The sequence below is a fragment of the Coloeus monedula genome, assembly GCF_965178545.1.
Source record: "Coloeus monedula genome assembly, chromosome: 28".
NCBI classification, from domain to species: domain Eukaryota; kingdom Metazoa; phylum Chordata; class Aves; order Passeriformes; family Corvidae; genus Coloeus; species Coloeus monedula.
In genome coordinates, this window is record NC_138808.1 from 123,633 (window position 1) to 144,225 (window position 20,593).

At 41.0% G+C, this 20,593-nt stretch overlaps 1 protein-coding gene and 1 long non-coding RNA gene across 2 annotated transcripts in view; one reads left to right on the forward strand and one right to left on the reverse strand.

Moving 5' to 3' along the window:
- Positions 1–186: 186 nt before the first annotated feature.
- On the reverse strand, positions 187–3,261 carry LOC309582911. Its single transcript, XR_014227135.1, has 3 exons — positions 2,788–3,261; positions 1,616–1,668; positions 187–417 (listed from the first exon to the last, which is right to left on the reverse strand). It is a non-coding gene; the product is annotated as an uncharacterized lncRNA (long non-coding RNA).
- A 212-nt stretch (positions 3,262–3,473) lies between these two features.
- The window catches only part of KAT6A (lysine acetyltransferase 6A), a 39,184-nt gene continuing 22,064 nt past the window's right edge, over positions 3,474–20,593 (forward strand). Inside the window, exons 1-5 of the mRNA XM_082298249.1 lie at positions 3,474–3,583; positions 5,452–5,494; positions 5,609–6,379; positions 19,732–19,840; positions 20,418–20,533. Of these exons, the coding sequence (XP_082154375.1) occupies positions 5,777–6,379; positions 19,732–19,840; positions 20,418–20,533 (828 nt within the window). The 5' untranslated portion in view covers positions 3,474–3,583; positions 5,452–5,494; positions 5,609–5,776. The remainder of the gene's footprint in view (positions 3,584–5,451; positions 5,495–5,608; positions 6,380–19,731; positions 19,841–20,417; positions 20,534–20,593) is intronic.

Consider the following 20,593-nt stretch of genomic DNA (forward strand, 5'->3'; position numbering starts at 1 on the left):
TAGGGGAACGTTTTTCTCTGTATTATTTTGCTGGTTCGTTCACCACGGAGTAACACGCCAGAAAACATCCAGCTGGCATGAAAACAATTGTCACGCCAAATTTACCGAAATTCTCTAGCAAATTATTCCTTTGCATAATTAGAACTAGTGTTTCATGTTCATATAGCAGATCCCAGGACTTCTGAGTAAGACATGCCATGCCAAATAATTTTTCTACTACACTGCTGGGAACATACAGAAACAACAGAAAAGCAGTCCTTTGTATCCCATTAAACAAGCTGTCTGAGCACACAGCCTTTCTTACATGGGAGGGAAGGTCAGACTTGCACCAGCACGGAGAGACTGAGGTCCAAGATTTCACACCCAACTGTGCTCCGTGACCGTGGGCAAATCTTTCAAGTGGTGATATCCCAAAGTCTGGAAGACATGACAAATTATGTCAGAATGCAAAAAAAGGCCCAGTTCAGAGTTGATATATTTTATTTCTATTGATTCACTGTAGCTGTTTTTTGCCAAAAATGGGACACAGATCAGTTCACTTACTCTAACACTACCTTTCAGTACTACTGTATGCATACATCCTTATTTAAAGCATTAGGTAATTCTACCTGGACTAGATGCGCTTTTCGCCATAGCAGTAAAATAATGAAGGAGAAATGACCTATATATTAATTTCTCTTTTATGGTAATTATTTGTAACAAATGCATTTTTTAAACATCAAATAATGTTTATAAATGTCTAACTTAAATTACTGTGATGAATTACACATTCGAGAGCAACACAGAGGCAGCAATTTGTCATTTAATTACATCACTTCTAAATTTAAAGTAATTATTATTTTAATATAATGTTTACTTTTAACACAAAGGCACTGTAAAGATTATTGTATCAGCCTATGAGGAAATTGTATTATTGGGAATCATATAGATATCACAGACAGAAAGCAGCAGAACATAGTTAAACAGGCAACATAAAGCGTTAATACATTGGGTTCTTCATCAAACACAATATGGTTCTGTTCTTAACCTGGACTTTAAAATCAACAGTCACGGGATATGTCTTTTCAATACAGGCATTTCTTTATTGTCTCATGAAATGCAATTCAATTTTGACAGTATATTACATTATTTAAATCCTGCCATTTCCCTCTGACTGCCTTTACCCATCATCAAAATTTTATTTTAACCAGTTTATTATGTTGTCACTTTCCTATTTTTCCTACGGTTGCTTCTGCTTTCTTAGCTGTCAAGAAGATTGGTGCTCATACAAAAGTAATCATATGGTAACTTACTATTTCTGCACACCAGTGGAAAAGGTTGTTGAGGGAAGCCTAGCTGCTTCCAAACCATTACACCATGCTTTGTTCTGAAAGTCTGCACAATGGTTTGGGAGCTTGTAGAAACTGGAACTTAAAGGGGAACATGACAGAATATGCTGCCAGAACAGAATTTAGTTTTGCTGGTTAACTTAAGGACAGCCTGAAAACTGCTCAGTTGAAGGGTACTTTACTTTCATTATGTGAACCTCAAGAGAAAATTATGCACAGTCAAAGAGCAGTGCTACAAAATGGTGCTGCCAAAACATCATCGTCTTTACGATAAAACAATTCCTTACCATCTGTAGTTTGCCATATGCAGGAATTCTGATGATCTAACTTTTAGCTTGTGCTGTGAAAATACAAGACAGAGTTGATGAAAACAGGCCATTTTTTATTTATAATAGTCTACAAAACCAATTAGTTTTGCAAGGTTGCTATTAATAACCTACTGCCAATTCTGAAACAGAATAGAGTCTACGGATTGACACTGTTGTAGGAACACAGTTGGGTTTCACTGTTACGTACTGCACCCTGTTAGTCTTGCTTTATTTTCTCATCTGGAAATTGCATTTATGTCTCTATTAGCTTTTCTGAATATAGCACCACAACCTTGTAATTTAAGACAGCCTTATAATTTGGAAGCCTTGAAGACTTGGGAAGAGGTGTGAGAAGATTAACCTGTTCAGAGAACCCAACTCTGACAAAGAAAAGGCCAGACCTCTGCAGTCTACATGGCAGAAACGGAACTGTTTGTACGGTACTTTGCAAAACAGCACCTCAAACTCCGTTTGCTTCAATTAATAAGCAACTCACTGGGAACGTTTAACTTTCACACTGAAAAACTTACTGTTAAAACATCAAAGTAATTCCTCTTGCTCAAAAGAGAAATTTCTAACATTAAGACACTAAACAAAGCCATTCAGAAACACCATGTTTGTTTTATCAGCTCTGTCTCTAGAGCATTTCTTAAGATTTTTTCTTTTTTAGGAACAGAAGCTCACACAAAACTTTACATGATAGTTGTCCTTTAAGGCAATGGTGAAAAAGTCTGTAATGTGAAAACACAACTGATAAGCTGAGCCAGAGGTTACAAAAGGTGGGAGAATTGCATGCAGCACACAGCCATACAGTATGCATAACAAAATGAGACTCTTTCAATTAAATATAAGCTAAGAGAGAATTCTTTTAAATGAGAGTCTGCTCTTTGCTCATGTCTGCCAAGGTTCAGCACATGCCAGTGGAACGCTGTACCTCTGCAGAGCCGAGGAGAACCTGTGGTGTGAGCGAGCCAAGGCTGCACCTCTGACAGGCCCCTTTTGATGTCTTCGAGGAACAGCCAGCTCTGTGCAGCCAGACCGAAGTACCCAGAGAGCTCCCAAGGTACTGTCACGTGGGACAGCTAATGTTTTGACAGCGTATTATTTATTACTCTACACTGTAAAATACGTCAGAAAGTTACACAAATTACCTGGCAAAGATGGCCAAGGATAGAGCAGCTGTAGTGGTTTAGCTCAAAATCCTTATTCGCGCACAGATGAAGAGGCACAGGCAAAGAGCACCCGCTCACAGAGCTAAACGGTATCGTTGTTTAAGAATTCCACACCTCTTCAGTAAAAGCCTAGAGTCGCGGTTTCAAGCGCAAGCTTAACTAAGCCTAGGAGAGGAATTTCCTTCTTTTCAGGGTACGGGTATCCGTGGCCAGCGCGCTCCCGGCACCCCGAGCCATCCCACCACGCTGCCCGGTTCTCGGCGCCCGGAGCCTCCGGCGGCCGCAGCCCGCATTCCTGGAGCGCGGAAGTTCCGCACAGCCACAGCGAGACGCCCAGGTCTGCAGCCGCTACCCCCCCAAGTGCGCTTCCAGTCAGCCTTTACCGAGCGCCGCCGCCTCCCCGCACGGCCCAGCGCGGCGATGCTCAGTCCCGCGGCCCGGCCCGGCCCTACCCTGCCCGACCCGACCCGGCCAGTTCCCCACTCGGCCCTGGGCGGGCGCGGCCGCTCCGCTCCGCTCGGGCGGCCCCGGGAGCGGCCCCACCTCCCCCGCGCGCGGTGGCGCAGCTGTGGCTCCACAGCGCCCCCCGGCGGCCGTCTGCTCCCCGCCGTGCTGTTCCGCCGCCTCGCCACCCCCTCCCCCCGCGGGCTGTTCCACCTCGCGCCCCCCCCTCCCCCCGCCGCAGCGCGCCGGGCCCAAGATGGCCGCCGTGTCAGTTTCGGGCTTCGCCGCCGTCCGGCCTTCACCTCCCGGGTCCCGGCGCTCGCGGGCCTCGGTAAGTAACGCTGGCGGAGCAGCGCCGCCTTGGGTGGTTGATGCCGAGGAAGTCGGGGACAGGCGGCTTGCGAGCTTCGTGGCCTGGGGAAGGGGAAGGCCCGTTGGGCGCTCCAGGCTCGCGGCCTGTTCCGGCCCCGCCGCCGCTCTGCGCCAGGCCCGGCCCTGCCGTCCGCTCCCGCGGCGCTCGCCAGGCCCACGCTTCGGGGAGGTGGCGGCCGCGGCACGGCGCGGGTGAGGCGGGCGGAGCGGCCGGGGGTCCGCGAGCTGAGGTCCGCTCAGTGTCTGGCGCAAGAGAGCGCGGCTGAGGCGGGTGCGGGCCCAGCCGTACCAGTGTGAGGAGCTGGCCGGGCTGCACTGCCCGTGTCCGGGAGGACGGAGAGCTGCGTGGGGCCCGGCTGCCTGCCGCGGCTGCGGCCTGCGCCCCGCTTTTCCCGATCTCGCCGGTGCGAGTCTCTGTGCTGAGGCAGTGCGCTCCTCCGGGCGCCGTGTGCGGGACCCGCCCGCGGTGGGGATGGGGACGAGCGGTAGCAGGTGCAGGGGTCGCTTGTCACGCAGAGAGCGAGCGAGCGAGTGACCCACCGGCACTGGGACCGTCCCGGTGTCGCCCCGGCCTGGCCGGACGCTTACATAACGCTTTGCGCCGGAGCTCTGCTGGGGACAGGGGAAGGAATCCTCCGGGCCTCGGGATTCAGGCGGGCAGGGGCACCGCGGGAGCGCATCTCTGCTTTGCGAGGAGGGCAGGTGTCGAGGACCATGTTTCCCTTTGCATCTGTTGTTCGCAGAATAAAAGAACTCTAGGCAAGCACCGCATCCTTTCTACTTTAGGCAGTCGTTCAGAATCTTTCCGGTACAGGCTGTGTGGAACTCTGCTATTGAGTCTGATGTCTGTATGCAAATGTGTTCTGTGTTGATAAATTCTTTAGTACTTACTAGAGAGAACAGGATAACTGTGTTGTCGATTTAATTTTGTCTAAAACTGCCCTTGAAGAAAATTGTTATTTCTTGCGACAAGCAGTTTACAGATACTTCTCAGTTAGTGTACTAGTGTACTCCTGAAGTAGAACTTCAGCAGAGCAGACAGTTATCACACTCAGAAAAAGCTATTTTAAAGATAACTAACTAAGGCTCTGAAGTAGAGCCTCATACCCTTTCACCAGCACCTTTAATTAGCAGTGTCATAAGCATTCCTTTTATGCTGTGTATGGTCACCTGTTACTTTGTCCTCAAGTGTTTTCAGTGTGCCTCATCAATAATGAAAATTATGTTGTATTCTTTTTTCTATGGCCTCTAAAAGTAGAGCATTTAATTACAATCTCCAGCTGTGTTTCTTCACTTTTTTCCTTTATGGAACAACTGGCGTAGCTTTTCTTCACAGAAGGGAAACAGACCTATGATTACACTCCTGAAAGCGCTCTGAAAGTTTCTTGCTGTTTGCTCAAGAGTCTTAGTTATTCCTATTTTCTGTTGGAGTTTCAGGCAGTGTCTTCCATGTGTAAAAATTAAGAGTGCTGCTGCTATTTTAAGGTGTTTGTTGTGGTTTTCTTTTTTTCTCCAAATACTAATATATGTCATGCCCAGCAGTGATACAAAACCTGGTATAGAATGTATACCGACTAATGGATCAAAATGAAAAGGATGCTTTTCTCGAGGTTGCATGGAGTAATTTTAGTGCTAAAGTATACTTTTATTAGTAGTGAAGATAAAACCTGAAGTATTACTACAGTGTTTCGGAACTGTAGTGGCTTAAAACTCTGCTATGTGTTTAATGAATTAACATGGTTTGCTTCTTTGCTTTGCTTTGCTTTGCTTTGCTTTGCTTTGCTTCATAACTGTTTTTTCTTAAATGTCTCTCTTGTTTTCTTCCAGGCCTAACATTAGAATTCTTTTGATTGTGAGACCAGAAGCTCAGGTGAGATAATGCTGAAATCTTTATACTTTAGTGGAAAAACCTTCTGTGAAGCTGTTATGGGATTTATTGGAAAGAGTATAGAGGTTTCTAATTGTTTTGTTTTCTTCTCTTCAGTGTGAAAACAAATAATGTTTGAGAAAGGAGGATTAATTCAGGACAGAAAACGTGTATGCTATGGTTAGCTGGTTCCCATCATTCGAGGATCTGTTTTCTCATCGTTTGAAACTCGTTCAGCATCAGGATAAAGGATAACGACTCTATGGATATACAGAATTCTTCACCATGGTAAAACTCGCCAACCCGCTGTATACAGAGTGGATTTTGGAGGCAATCAAAAAGGTAAAGAAGCAAAAACAGCGTCCTTCAGAGGAGAGGATATGCAATGCAGTGTCGTCTTCGCATGGTTTGGACCGCAAAACTGTTCTGGAACAGTTAGAGTTGAGTGTTAAAGATGGAACTATTTTAAAAGTCTCCAACAAGGGTCTCAACTCCTACAAGGATCCTGATAATCCTGGGAGAATAGCACTTCCGAAGCCTCGGAACCATGGCAAGTTGGATGGTAAACCAAATGTGGACTGGAATAAACTTATTAAACGGGCAATTGAGGGCTTGGCTGAGTCTAGTGGCTCATCCTTGAAGAACATCGAGCGCTTTCTGAAAGGTCAGAAAGATGTGTCTGCATTATTTGGGGGTAGCGCTGCCTCCATTTTTCACCAGCAATTACGATTAGCTGTCAAACGTGCTGTTGGCCATGGTAGGCTCCTTAAGGATGGACCTCTGTACCAACTCAACACTAAAGCAACCACTAATGCTGATGGGAAGGAGAGTTTTGAGTCTCTTTCCTGTCTCCCTCCAGTGTGTCTCCTTCCCCATGAAAAGGATAAGGTAAGACCCAGTTTTTGCATGGTCATTTTCTTGTGACTGATGGAATGTATCAATACAGAGTTGCAGTTTGAGGCCAGTGATCTTGCATCTGGTATGTTAGAAGTTATTAATGTGTATTTAGGATCCCATTGTATCCAACTTTGTAAGCATGAGAGGAAATGTAATGGATTGCAATTTGTACTTTGGACCAGAAAATTGCAGATGAGCTGCTGTGGGGAATTGACAACGCTTCTGTACAATGGAACTGAATGTATGGTAACAGGCTTACTGTAGGTGTGTTAGCAAAACATAGGAAGTAAGCCTTCTGTCTTGAAGGTGAGGTGGATTTGCAAAGCACACTTGAAATGATCTCTTTCACACTTTTATGTGACTGCCATTTCTTCTTTGTATTTGAGTTCAGGTAACATAGTGAAGGACTAATTAGCAATTGCCACCTAATGCTGTCTTAGAGGCTTTCTTCATAATGAGCAGACAACTTTTTGTCCCAGAACCACTTCGGTGTGAAATAGGAAGAAACCTGGTCTAGTGGAAGATGTTCCTATCCGTGGGAGGGGGGTTGGAACTGGATTATTTTTAACCCAAACCATTCTATGATCTAGAGATCATGGAAATGCTGGAAAGAGCACTCAGGGACTTCTGTACCCTCTATCCCCTCCCCTCCCCCCCATTGAAAATATGAGTTCTTGATAGAAACCGAAATATTTTTTCTGTTGCTTTCTCTTATTTTTTGTGGTTTTCCCCTCCTTTCTGCCATACTTCTGCATGCCTAAGGTCATTGATCCTCCACTCCAACCTCAAGATGAAGTTGTTGGGAGTGAAATTCATGCCCAGTCAGTATCTTTTTATTCTTTCTGTTACTGTGAATGCAGAGTTAAAACCAGAAGCTTGTCTTTGTTTATTGAAGATCAGTTTGCCAGTGATTCGTATATTTGCGCTACTACTCTCTAGGACATCAAGAATGTGAAGTTACTCTTTTTTATCCTAAAGAGAGAGATTTTTCAGCAGAATGGGAAATACTTGGTTGTTGTAAATATCCTGTTCAGGGATGAGTTCTTTGGATGTGTCCTGCTCATGGTTTTTGAAGTCAGCTTCACTCTCAGGTGAGAGATGCTTTAATGATCTATTAGGATTTGAAGACTTAAAACTGCTGTAGGAGTCTTCTTCCTAAAGAAACTAAAATCTGCACAGCTGCTTTATCACCAGTAAAGTTTCTCTGAAGTTCTAATTTAAGCGTGGGAGCTTTACTGTGGACACAGTACTTAATTTGTCAGTGTATTGTGCTGTGGGCTGGCGTAACGTAGGAAGTATTACTATGCTGAAAATTCCAGCAGCTTCCTCTGTCCTTTTTTCAAGTGTTTTGTCTACAAATGTCTCCTATGTAAGTCTCCAACTTTATCTACAATGAAATCAATATAGCTGTAAAATGTTATGAAAACTGGATATAAACAAACCTGGCACATGAGGTGGCTGGATTGAGAGTGCTGGTAACAGTGGATAATATTAGCTGTGCATATTATTAACACAGTATGTTTCACAACCTAATCAGCCTTCTTGTAATGTGCTGAAACTCAGGAGCAGCTTGATATTCTTTGAGATGAATTGTTCCCTGCGCTTTTCTTAAAATGTTATAAATCAGAGTGGTGAATGGTAGTATGAGCTGCTACAAATACTGAATTTAGTCTGGGATTTGTTTTTTGTCCCCTCGGAAAAACATAAATTTTGTAAGGGATTTCTTCAATAAATTCTTCTGGTTCTTTTGTGTCTGTGTGTATCTGTGTTTAACCCTAGATTTCTGCTCTTCATGTACCATCTCTGTGCTGTGTAACTCAGGCCAAATTTCATACTGGTTTCTGAAGTAATCTTGAAGATACGATGTTAAAACATGTAGGTTCTGCCAGCATTAATTGACTGGCAAGTCAGTGGTAGCTCTAAGTTCCTGTTTTCTAGGATTTTTAAGACAGTTTATTTTTTGGTTTTGGTTTGGTTTTGGTTGGTTGTTTTTTCCATGCAGACACTGCAATGACCTTCACTCTACTGCTTTCTGTTAAATCTCAACCAGTTTATGCAGGTGCAGGAGACATACTGTGCTGTAGTGATTTGCTTGAGAGTGGTGAGGGATTTTTTTTCTCTTCCTTTTTTATTCTTCAATGGAGTATACTTGGTACAAATTCTTTGGGAGTATTGTGACAATGTTTCCCCTGATTCTTAGAAGAGCACTGTCAGTAATATGAACAAGAAGTTCAACCTCCCAAATCTGAGAAATCCTTAGGAACTGTCTCATTTGCTGCTGTTAAGCTTCTGTCCTTACACTGTTTTGATCTTTAACATACATTTAAGAACTCTCCATTTATCATATGATCCAAATATATGAATCTTAAAGGAATAATATTTTTTCATTTATTTAAATGTAGCATCCACACAGCTGCATTTAGTTACCTGTCTGATAGTGTTTTCACTTTGTTAGATGCCTGGAAGTGAACATTAAATTCTGGGTCTTTTGCTGTGTGTTATAAAACTGAATACCTTGCAGGAGGTCTATAAAGCTGAGGCTCAAGTGTTTTAACCAAATTTAGCATAACGCAGCACCACAGAAGCTTTGTTTAGTAAATATTACTTGTTTTTTTCAGATCTTCTTTTTCATCTCGATGTTCTGTGAATACCAGATTATAGCGTTCAAGGGCAAAAATCCTGGCAAGTTGTCATGGTTTACTGGGTAGTAATGGCGTGCTGCTGACATTATGGTTTTCAAATCCCTAGCCTAAAAACGCTACTTGGATGAAAACAAGCAAACAGAAAAAAAATCCTGCTGATGGGCAGAGCTCACTGCTGAAAGTTGCTTATCTGATAGTGACAATGGCTGACAAAAGCAGAGTTGTCTTAAATTTGAGTTTCAAGCACCATGCATGCATAGGCTTTAGGGAAGTGGCCTTTCCTTTCTTTGCAGTTATTTTAGAAGCTAAAATACCGTAACAGTAGTTTCTGTAGCAAACCCCTGATTAAATATGCATGAAAGATTTTTTTAAAGTGTGATGGTGCCTTCTGTTTCCTTCTGCATAGTTGCTGCACTTGCAGACTGAAACAGGAATTTTACTTTTTAAAGTTTGTGGGTTTTTTTTCTTGATGAAAAATTGTTGTTTTCTAGTATTGGTTCATAGGAACAGTTTCATTTCTTGAAACTTCTTACTAATTTTCATTTTTTAAAATGCTTTTTTCTGAGGCAGGCGAAAAATTTCTTTGGTGCTGCTTTGGAAACTATGACTTACCCTTAAATGAATGTCATGTATCTTTAGATAGATAGGGGCAAAATTTTTTTTTTCAGTGAAACAGAATCATCAGTGTTCCTGTTTAAACATAAGCTGGCTGTTGAGATGTCTTTGGGAATAGAAAGGCTTGACATGAGTATTCAGAAAGAAAAAGGTGCAAGTATCTCGAAAGTTTTTAGGGTCTTTCACCACCACTTGATTAAGTTTTTAGCTTGGGGATTCATGGTGGTGTGTTGTTTGGTTGATTTTTTGTTTGTTCTGATTGTGGCAAGTGCTGTAGAGATGATTTAGGAAGTTAATATTATTCACACTGACACAACGCATCTCTGGCCAGAGATTGCCACAGCCACTGCAAAGGAAAAAAAAGCTGGGGGTTGTCTTCCTGAACAGTTCCTGAAAGTGGATACAGCACCGTTTATTTATATGGCTATGGTACCTAGTAGTTCAAGTGATACTGTATTGGCAATGTACAAAAGTGTAGCTGAACAGCATCTCATTTTAAAATTTTTGGTACTTAGTGTGAAAAAAGGCAATACTCATGAGATGATGAGCACAAGGTAATACTATTAGGTAATAAATAAAGGTCATGGTATATTAGCTACATGCTGAAAATTTTAATCATGTCTTTTAGTCACTACAAAACTAATGATTTTGAGGTTATAGAAGAATTATGACTGTGTATTATGACAGTCTTTTCTGCAGGGTATATCTTCCTTTGGGATCATTTAGCATGATTTTAAAATTTAGTAGTACAGTGGTCAAACTAGAAGGAGAAACTCAGCCACAGCTTGAATACTAGCTTTAGTGAAAAACTAATGAATATGTGGGAGATACAAATGTAGTACTTGAATAAAACTTAAGGCAAACTGTGTTACCTTATTAATGCAGTAGCTTTTGATAAATGCTGCAGCTGCTACTCCAAAATGCTAAAATACGTTATCTCACTACCTGCATGTTCTATTTATCAAAAATAGTAGTAAAATATCTAACAAATGAAAATTAAATTTACCATTTGCATGCATGACTTTTGCAACATGGCTGCAGTTAATAAAGACTATTGTCATCAGGCAGCAAAATGCCATGCAGCCTCTCTCTCATTCCCCCCCCAGAGTGGGATGGGGGAGAGAATTGGAAGAAAAAAAAAGTAAAATTCATGGGTCGAAATAAAGACAGTTTAATAAGACAGAAAATAAAGGGGAAATAATAACAGCTATGGTAAAATAATTAAAATATACAAAACAAGTGATGCACAAAGCAGTTGCTCACCACCTGCCAACTGATGGCCTGACAGTCCCCGAGCAGCAGCCCCCAGACAGCTTCTCCCCAGTTTATGTACTGAGCATGACACCATATGGTCTAGAATATCTCTTTGGACAGGCTGGGTCAGCTGTCCCGGCTGTGTCCCATGCCAGCATCCTGTGCCTGCCAGCCTCCTCACTGTGGGTGGGATGAGAAGCTAAAAAGTCCTTGACTTGGTGTAAGTCCTACTCGGCAACAACTGAAACATCAGTGAGTTATCCAAAGTATTCTCATCCTACAAAGCACAACACCATACCAGCTACTATGAGAAGAATTAACACTATCCCAGCCAAAACCAGCACAACCGTTAAATAGTTATTATAGAATTACTACAATGCAAAAATTACTGCAGTCCTATGAGACTACTACAACACAGTAATATTTAATAACGTTTAAGAGCAAAGAGCTCTTTCCTGGTGCACCGTCGTGAGGAGCTTAAGCTGTAGTAAGTTGCAGGTCTTAAGGCTGGATGCCTTAAAGATAGCTTGCTCTGCTTTTGTTTTGTTGACACTTGTTACAGAACACAGGTTAGAAGGCTGTAAAAATTTCTGTAAAATCATTATTATTGAAAAAACCCAACAATAACGTATCAGCTCACTGAAGGAGAAGTGGAAATAATTGCTGTATGTGTTGGAAGTTTCCAGAGCATCTGAAATTTGATCTCAGGACAACAGTAGGACTGTTTCTTCCTCAATTAGAAGGAAAATACAGGTGATATTATTTGAGCTCCATTTGCACTGTCCTTGAAACTGTCTTTTATGTCAGTTAAAACTGTCTGTGGCTGTAGCAATCTTTAAGTAAGTATCTTAGTATTATCCTGCAGTTCAGGTGAGGGTATAAAGCCAAAATGGAAGTGCTTCCTGAAAAAAAAATAAGAGGAACTTCTGTGGCTGAAAAGTAGGGGTGATATTTAACACAGATTCCCTGTGCTGCTGTCTTGCATGTTCCTTAAGGCGTGTCTGTTTCCTAGTTTTGTGTTGCTATTTATATCTGTAGGTACTTATCAATCACTTTAACTCTGGGCTGTTATACATGCAGCATCCTTCAGGCCTTCCCTCTTGCCAGTAGTAGTTCTAGATCCCAGTGTGCACTCGTAAACTCACGTGAAGCAAAACTTCTTGTGTCTTTCTAGAAAGTTTGTATGCTTTGAGGGCATCATAGTTGTTTCGAAGGCCTTTAAGCATACGATAACTATTGCTATATTGTGCCTGTTTTAATAATTGTTAATTCCATGTCTTAAATGAAAGAACTGTGCAATTACTGGTACAGAAGTTATTTGTGGATTGATTTGTGTGGGGCGGAGTACATAAATGATCTGCAACCAGAACACTGTAATTATATATTGAGAGCTCACCCATCTCTCCAAGGGCGCTCTTTAAGCTTGGGCTCCCAGCTGGAGGAAGATTAGGATTCACTCTCTTCCAGCTGCTTCTAGGGAAGAGAAGTCTGTAGTTCTGTCTAAAAAACACCTTGTGGTTGATAACAGATGGCCTCCATCTGTACACTGTGTAACCCTGGAAACCCAAGTGCTAAAAAATTACTTTGAACTTTATTCACTCGATTAGTGAACAGGTGAAGTAGCTCTTAGTAATTGTGCAAATGTAAGCAGGTCCTAAATGTTATTGCCATGGGCACCTGTGAATGGATGCGATGAACTGATGCATTTAGTGTGGAATGGGGCTGAATGGTACCAAGAGTGGCTCTGGCAGTGTCTGGAGTCATGGCAACTTAGAGGCAAAGCTTGTCACTGTGGGAAGACATCAGATGCTGTGATGAGTACCTGTGTCAATGGATACTGCTGTGGAGGAAGTCTTTTTAACAGTGTTCTCTGACACAATTTCAGCAGAAGCTGAGTATAGGATAACAGATTAAAACGGAGGAGACTAGTCCAGTACAGTGGCTGGATCCCTGTTGTCAGTCCTTTCTGTCCGGTAGATTATTGACAGATATGGAATGACATCTCTCTGAAGTTTGGTTAATAAAGGAATTGTATTTACTACAGAGCTTTAAAGGCTAGTCAGACAGGGAGGAGAGTGGATGATGGAGAATGTTGATAAAGAAACAACAGTTTGATTCCAGTGTTAGCTTTGTTATACAGGAAGGGAAGAAACAGCAGAGAGAACGAGACAGGTCATTCTGTCCCTGCTTTTTCTCCTAGTTTCCCAGCAATTTCATCTCAAGTCGTAATGGTGGTGGAAAAAACAGTTAAAAAGCAATAGTTATTAAATGAAGTACTGCCATTGTAGTTGAAAAATAGGTTCCATGCTCTTAAAATTTTAAATTCAAACATTCAGTCAACAAAATCTGGTGAACAAACACTATGTGTGACAGACTGCTGAGTCCTTCTCACACTCTTTGTGGAGTAGGTGGGTATTTACTTGTTCAAGGATTTCAAACTGCATTTATCCTAGTGAGTTAAGTCATGTTGGCCTCTAGTTCACCGGTTTAGGTTTCCTTTGTATTTCGTGTGTAAATCTGACTTAATTTTTCTGTCCTCGCCAATATTTTTCTGACTGTACGAACACCTTTCCTTTGAGCAGCTACTAATACTGCTTCTGGCATTGGATGAGAAGTTGTAACTTACTGCTTGTTTCATTGTTCAAGAATCTGGCAGTCTCCCCATTGTTACTGCTATTGTGGTAAATCTGGACTTGTAGTGAGATGGAAAAGAAAGGAGGGAGAAGGGTGTCCAAGAAGAATGACTCTTGAGTAGGAAACAGAATCCTATTTGTAATATATTTGCTTGTTTTGAGGTACTTTTGAAAGTCAGTTAACCAGTCTGTGGACTTATTCATGAACAACTTCTGATTTGAAAATACGGAATCTTCCAAACGTGTTTCTGTGAAGACTTACGAATTACTAAAACTTTTAATTACCAGTACCTCTGTTAGTTCACTGTATTTCAGAAAACTGAATAGAACAAATTATGGGTCTTGGTACAAAGTTAAATGCCTGCACAAGTGCTATTAAAAATATGAGACTGGACCCCTTCATTTCCTAGAATCTTTGCTTGTTTTTGAACCTTTAGCAGTAAGCTGAGTCACCATTCTATCTCCACTTATCAGTGTGTAAAATGAAAATTTTGTCAAAACTAAAGGTGTTCTGAATTATAAAAGAAGTTACCAGTTCTACGCATTTCTCCCCATTTCTGTTGAACTGTCCCATCTAATCTTAAAAGTCCAGAAAAACTGGTGTCAGATACAGCCTTTAGATGAGTGTTTGTATAGGTTTGACGTCATTTAGAATTCATGAACAGTATACAGCTTCTCCCAGGCATTAGGTTTCTCCTCAGTCTTTGAGACTCAGTTCTGGATATTTAGTAATGAGCGTTCTGATTGTAGTGTTGGATCTCTGAACTTGTCTGGACTTACAGTGAATTTCTTGAAGGTGTGCATGGAAGGAAAGAAAGTAATTCTGCTGCTGAGCATTGCAATGACTGAGCTTCAGAAGCTGCTAATCATTAAGCTGCATGCAAAATATTTAGTGCAGTCTCAGGAACAAGTAGATGCACTTGCTTTGTGCTGCCACCAATTGGTTTTTTTTCTTCAAAATATGCAACCATGAAATGTTCTGACTGACTTCACCTGGCTTTGCAAATTCAGGATACCTTTGTATGGGTGGTCTCTCAGCAACAGACCTGTTTGGAAAAGCTATTATCTGCATATGTTTGGGGTTTTGCCACACTTGCTGTATAAGGCTGCCCGGGTGAGAATGGTCTGTGTCTCTGCAGACAGTGCAGGGAGAGAGAATAGCATGGGTCAAGAACATGGGACTTGGTTAAATCTTACTGTCAAGAGTTTATATTGAGCAGTGAATCTTGATAGTGAAGACTTATGTGTAGAATGCTTCTTTTGTTCTCTTCATTTTGTGCTCAAGGTGGTAAAGTTTCAAAAGTTGAGTAGGATTTGGTTTCATAGTTGAACTTGTTGTGGGTATCCTGGGTAAACTACAAGTAGCAGCCTTGAATCAGGTAGAGATCTGTAATGTGCATGAAATGCTCATTGACAGTTCCTTTTGTGTCTTCTCTGGTATCATGTTTATGTGGGGCCCTGCATTCTGTTAAATACTTTTTAAAATTTTCTAACGGAAGTCTTTTCCAATCTTACAGGGATGCTGCTAATCTTGAAGTAAAGCAGTGTACAATATTTAAAGATAGAATAATTACCTAGATCCATAGACATTACTTAGATGTTAACAAAAATCTCATCCCCAAAGTATCTTTATTTCTAGAAATCAAAGTCAATGTTGAAGTTCCTTACTTTTTGTGAGAATCAAAGTATTGTGGAATGCGAGGTTTTTTTCAGTGAGAGGAATTAAGATTTTAGCTTGCTCTTGATTCGAGGGGTGTGTCTTCCTTTTGCAGCTGTGGAAGTCTGTGACTTCTTAGAAATATCTTTTGATCTAAAATAGAGTAAAATAATCTGTCACTCCCAAGACAGCATCCTATATTTTCTTGAAAATTATGAGGCTGGAACAAAGTGTAGGTGAGAGTTCACAGGATATAACTTTGGGTAAAGAAAACTTCAGTAACTTGAACTGCTAGGTTCCTGAATCAATGGCAAGTGAAGGGAGTTTATACTGCAGAGAAAGAAATCGGAGCCTCTCTTTCCCCTCACCACCCTGAGTTTGCAGTCAGGAAGTCTTGGCATGTGATTCTGATTGTGACTAACAAATCTTGAGTCCTTTTAATCCTCTGATTAGAGGACTTGTTAGTTCTGGGACTAACAATTGACTGTCTAAGCATTTCCCGTTGACATTCTGTGAAGTTTTTACCTTGTGCATGTCTGATAGTAAGATGATTTCTTTGGTTTGAATGCCAGCCCCAGATAATACTCACCTTGCTTTTTTGCATTGGTTTCCAGATGTCAATAATCACTGCATAAAATTCAGCCTGTAGATACCTCACTAATATCCAAACTATTGGCCTTTGCACTTGACTCTACTCTTGCAGCAGCATTTCAGGTTTTCTCTCTGTTGTATTAGTCCTTCCTCAAACGGCAGCACCTATTTTAAATGTCCTTTAATTTTTCTATTTAAATGACCCTGTAAGTTTCTCTTAAAAGAGGTATGTATTTCATGCTTGTTCCTTTCTTCTGTATGCTATTTTATCTTTTCTCCCTTACATTTGTTTTAATGTAGTCTCATGTTTTAGGCCATCATTCTGCCATATAAATATGCTTCTTCCTTTCAAGTGAGATTCAACAAGTGAATTGGAGACAATATCCATTTACAGAGACCAACACACATACGTGTGTTATGGTAATAGCTTTTCTTGGGTGTATTTAAATATATTTAGCATTGTTTTCTTGAGTAAAAACAGTATTTTAAGAGATTTCTGTTTTTACTCTAAGTTGCTTCATACTTTTTCTTCACCATGCTGTTGGGAGGGAACATTGAGTTGAGATGTGGTAACTTATATAGAAGAAGGGTTAGTTATTAGTCATTGCTGCTACAAGTTGATATTATTGAATAGTATTTTCTAAATTCTGCAGTTTTCTCTATATAAAGCAAAAAAGTCCACACAATTTGTAAAATTACCTTGACAATATGAAAGTCATTGGCTCTGATTTTGAGGCATGGAACTGAAGTAGTTTTCCTCTCCAGCCACTGATCCAAAAGGCATGGAATCCAGCCTTTGTGATGCCCTGCTCACTGAAACATGTTTCCTCATGTTCAAAATATTTTTTTTGTGTGTGGTGTAGGTTGTACTTTCCCTCTGTCTTTTCTGGTTCATCTGCTCTTGCCAGGAGCTTCAGCTTTTGAGGGAGACTTTTGTGACAGAATGGGCTATTTGAAATGAGGAGTAATGATTTGTCACTTGCTCAAAAATAGATGCACAAAAAAGCATTACCTAGTGTGAATTCTCGGAAGCCATCTACCATTGCTCCCAGAGGGCTTCACATTCGAGGGATCTTAAAGAGCAAAGCAAAAAAAAGTTGGTGTGAGCGTATGTGTTTCTTTTATGCTGGTTTAAATTCTATACCCACTCGATTCCAGCCACAACCACAATGACTACCAGAAGGATATATGTGATGATGAGACTAAGACAGTCATGGTATCTAGTGAGCCCCAGATGGTATTAAAATGTCTGTAAAGTAAAGTGCTTTAACATTACTGACAAGTGACCATTGTGACACCGTGGCCTGCAGACTTGGCTGTGAGTTCTGAGGCGTTTCCTAACCTCAGTTTTCCTAAATTAAGAAGACTACAAAGCAGATGGGTTAGCCAAAACTGAGATTGCAGAATTATTACACACACACACACACTTTTTCCATAAGCACTTCTCTGTAGTCGCCTTTAGGAGAGCGTACAGTCTGTGAATCTTTAAGGCACATTTGGTTTCTAGAAACCCTTTGTATAGTAACAACATGTGCTGAGAGGCTGGCAGGCTGTAAGACACTGTCAGTCCCAATTTGTTCTGGCTCCCTCCCTCACTGAATCTGGTGACATCATACAGATAGATGTGCTTGTGAGCAAAACAGCAGAAGGAGTTGAATGTCTGCCAAAAATTTGCAGTATGAAACGGAGCTGCCTGCTTCCAGTCTTGTTTTCACGAATCTTTCATTGTGTGCTTGCATTTTTCACTTGCCAGGATGTTCTTTGTGGAACAAACACAGCAGCAGTGAAATCTCTCCATGCTTAGCATAACAGTCTCACACAGAGGCTTTGGAGGAGTAGCCTGATCCCTACATTCAAAATTGTTCCAATTTAATTAATTATTCTAAAACATTTTGAATTCTAGTAGAGCCTTCCCCCAAACTGTAGATGTTTTGTTTTGTTTTTTTTTTTTAAGTGATAAAGTGTTTGCTTGCAGCTTGCCAGGGGTGGTAAATAGAGGAAACATTGAAGCTGTGGAGGATAGTCTTTCATCTGGCTCTTCCAAACCTAGACAGTGTTTACATCTGGGCATCCAAATTTGAAGGACTGTAGGGATGAACAGGGTATGCACAAATACTGGCTAGAACAGATAAGAAAGACTATCTTAGGCTGTTGACTGTCTGTAAAACTCTATTTGATGAAATAAATTGCTCGTGAACTTCCTGCAGAGGATATGTGAAATAATCTTATTTCTCCCCTGAAAAGTTGCATGCATGTTGCAGCTTTCCTTTCAAAAGGCAGAAAGTAAAAGTAGTTCCTGAAATCTTGAATCCAGAGAAATTAAAGCACTGACTGTCCCTTCCTACGCAGGGTTTTTTTCCCCAGTAAACCTCTTACTGACTGGAAGCAGCTAACTGTCTGGCACCTAGAGTCCAGTCATGAACAAAAAGAGAACAATTTGTGTACAGAAGATTCCTCTCTGTTAAAAGAGGATGGGGAATCCCTGCATAGCTGATTTCAGCTGATGTTGCTGTGGTGACTGTGGCTGGAAAGATACTGCCTGTGGGCAGTGAAGATGCTAGCTTCCCCTTCCCATTTGGATATTAATGATTAGTATGCTTGGCATAACTATCTACAGTTGTCTTGTTTTCTCTGTTTCTCAAAAGGAGCAGAAACTGCAGTCCTTCAATTAACTAATCCTGTGAACGTATTCCAAACTGAAGTAGTTTGATGGGCAGGTGATTTCATACTAGTTTATACTTCAGCATCATTTGGGATTTCTTCGAAGGCTAATATAAATACTTGTGTTCTAAATGAGGAATGTCAGGCTTTCTTTCCTGTTGTGTGGCTTAATTTTGAAACAGCAAATTTCCTAAGGTGTTCAGATTGTTTCCATCTAGTGGGTGCTTTAAGGACCACATCTCAGACTGAAAGTGTACCGTGTGTGCTCTGTCTGTACACTGAGCAAAAGGTAGAGATTTCAAATTTTCAGTTTCTATGTTACAGTAATATAAACAAATTGATATTTGATTTATTTACTGATTCCTGCAAGAAGCTGTTCTGGATACAGCTTGTGCTTTGGCTTAGGCAGAGTAAAGGTGCTTGAAGTTTTTCTGGTACGGGCTTCCGTGCAATAATTAACAGTACACACATATGTACCTGCAGAATAGATTCTGAAAAGGTACGTGTGAAATCACTAACTGTAACTTGATACAGCTATACAAAGAATGTTTCTCAGAACTTGCCGTAATCTAATGTTATTCCCATTTCCAGTGTTTTAAATGTGGTTTCAGCATATTTTTATTGTACTTCTAAATTAAATTTTGTGTACATCTTTTCTCTGGAAACTATAAATCACAGGATTTAAATGCAGAAGTGGATTAGAAATAATTTGCTAGATCATGAAATCCAGTACTTAATGTTAAATTAGGCCATCCTTTCACTCTTATTAGTTTACCGAGTACCGCTTTAAAACAATTATTGCAGTTGCTACATCTTAGATGAGGCTGCTGTAGAATGTCAGTCCTTAAATTTAAAAATGTACTGCTTATTTCCGGCCAAATGTATTGTTGGCTAGTTCATATCTATTTCTTACTTTGCTAATGCTGTGCCTCATCTTAAAAGCATCTTTTTCGCTACACAGTGTTTAACTCCCCCCATAACTTTTTCACAGAGAGCACACCTTTTTATCTGCTTGTGATTGCTAAATAGCATACTCACATAATTTTTTGCAGGAAGATTTTTATTTTAGTTTTTCATAACAGTGTTAACAGTTGTGCAGATTTTGTTCTTTGGAGTATTAACTTCTATTCAGTCAGTGCTGTACTGAATGTGAGAACCAAGTAAAATCTTTGAGACATGATGTGTATTACATCACATTTATGTGATATATATAAACGTCTGTGTCATTTTGTGTATTACAGTTTGCTCCCTTGAGATACCCAGTGCTCTTACTCTCTGTTCTCCTCACAGCCGGTTGCTGAACCAATTCCAATTTGCAGTTTCTGCCTTGGTACAAAAGAGCAAAATCGGGAGAAGAAACCTGAAGAGCTCATCTCTTGTGCTGACTGTGGCAACAGTGGTAGGTGACCATTTACAGGGCTGCTGGTACTGTCCCTTCCCTTGAGACAGAAGAGCTCGTACACTGCCTGGTGCTGCCCCATGCACAGAGGGAGTATGCATCTAGTAAGAATCTTGCCACTTAAGACAGAGAAGTCTAGTGTAGTCATTCCTGCTGACCCAGACGTGAGAAATATGCTTCTGTGGCATACAATACAGCTAGTTCATACAGTACAACTGAATCTTAGGCTCCCAGAGGGGAGAGAGATAAGTTAATCTAGCACAAATAATTCATTTGGCTCCTGGAAGGTTTTTTTTTTAAAATGTGGCAATGAAGACCAGTTTCACCACATTTCTCAATTCAATTATGAAGAATTACCTTTGTGTTCTTTTGTATGTGGGCCTGCCATTTGCTATCTAGGGCACTGGTTTGTGTTATAAGTAGGTAAGAATAGAAGCACCTAAAAATAGGAGTATCTGGACAACCAAAATTCTGCATGGGAATACATAATTGATAAAGTAGTCTCTCTGTGAGCTATCTATGACCATAAACAGAAGTATAATGATTTTACCAGTAAAGTGTTCTCCTTTTTCTCCAGGTCATCCGTCCTGTTTGAAGTTCTCTCCAGAGCTGACAGTTCGAGTGAAAGCCTTGCGGTGGCAGTGTATTGAATGCAAAACGTGCAGCTCCTGTAGAGATCAAGGGAAAAATGCTGTGAGTATAGTGGAGTATGGATTGAATGAAGATGATGCCAGTTTGTTGGCTGTTATGTTA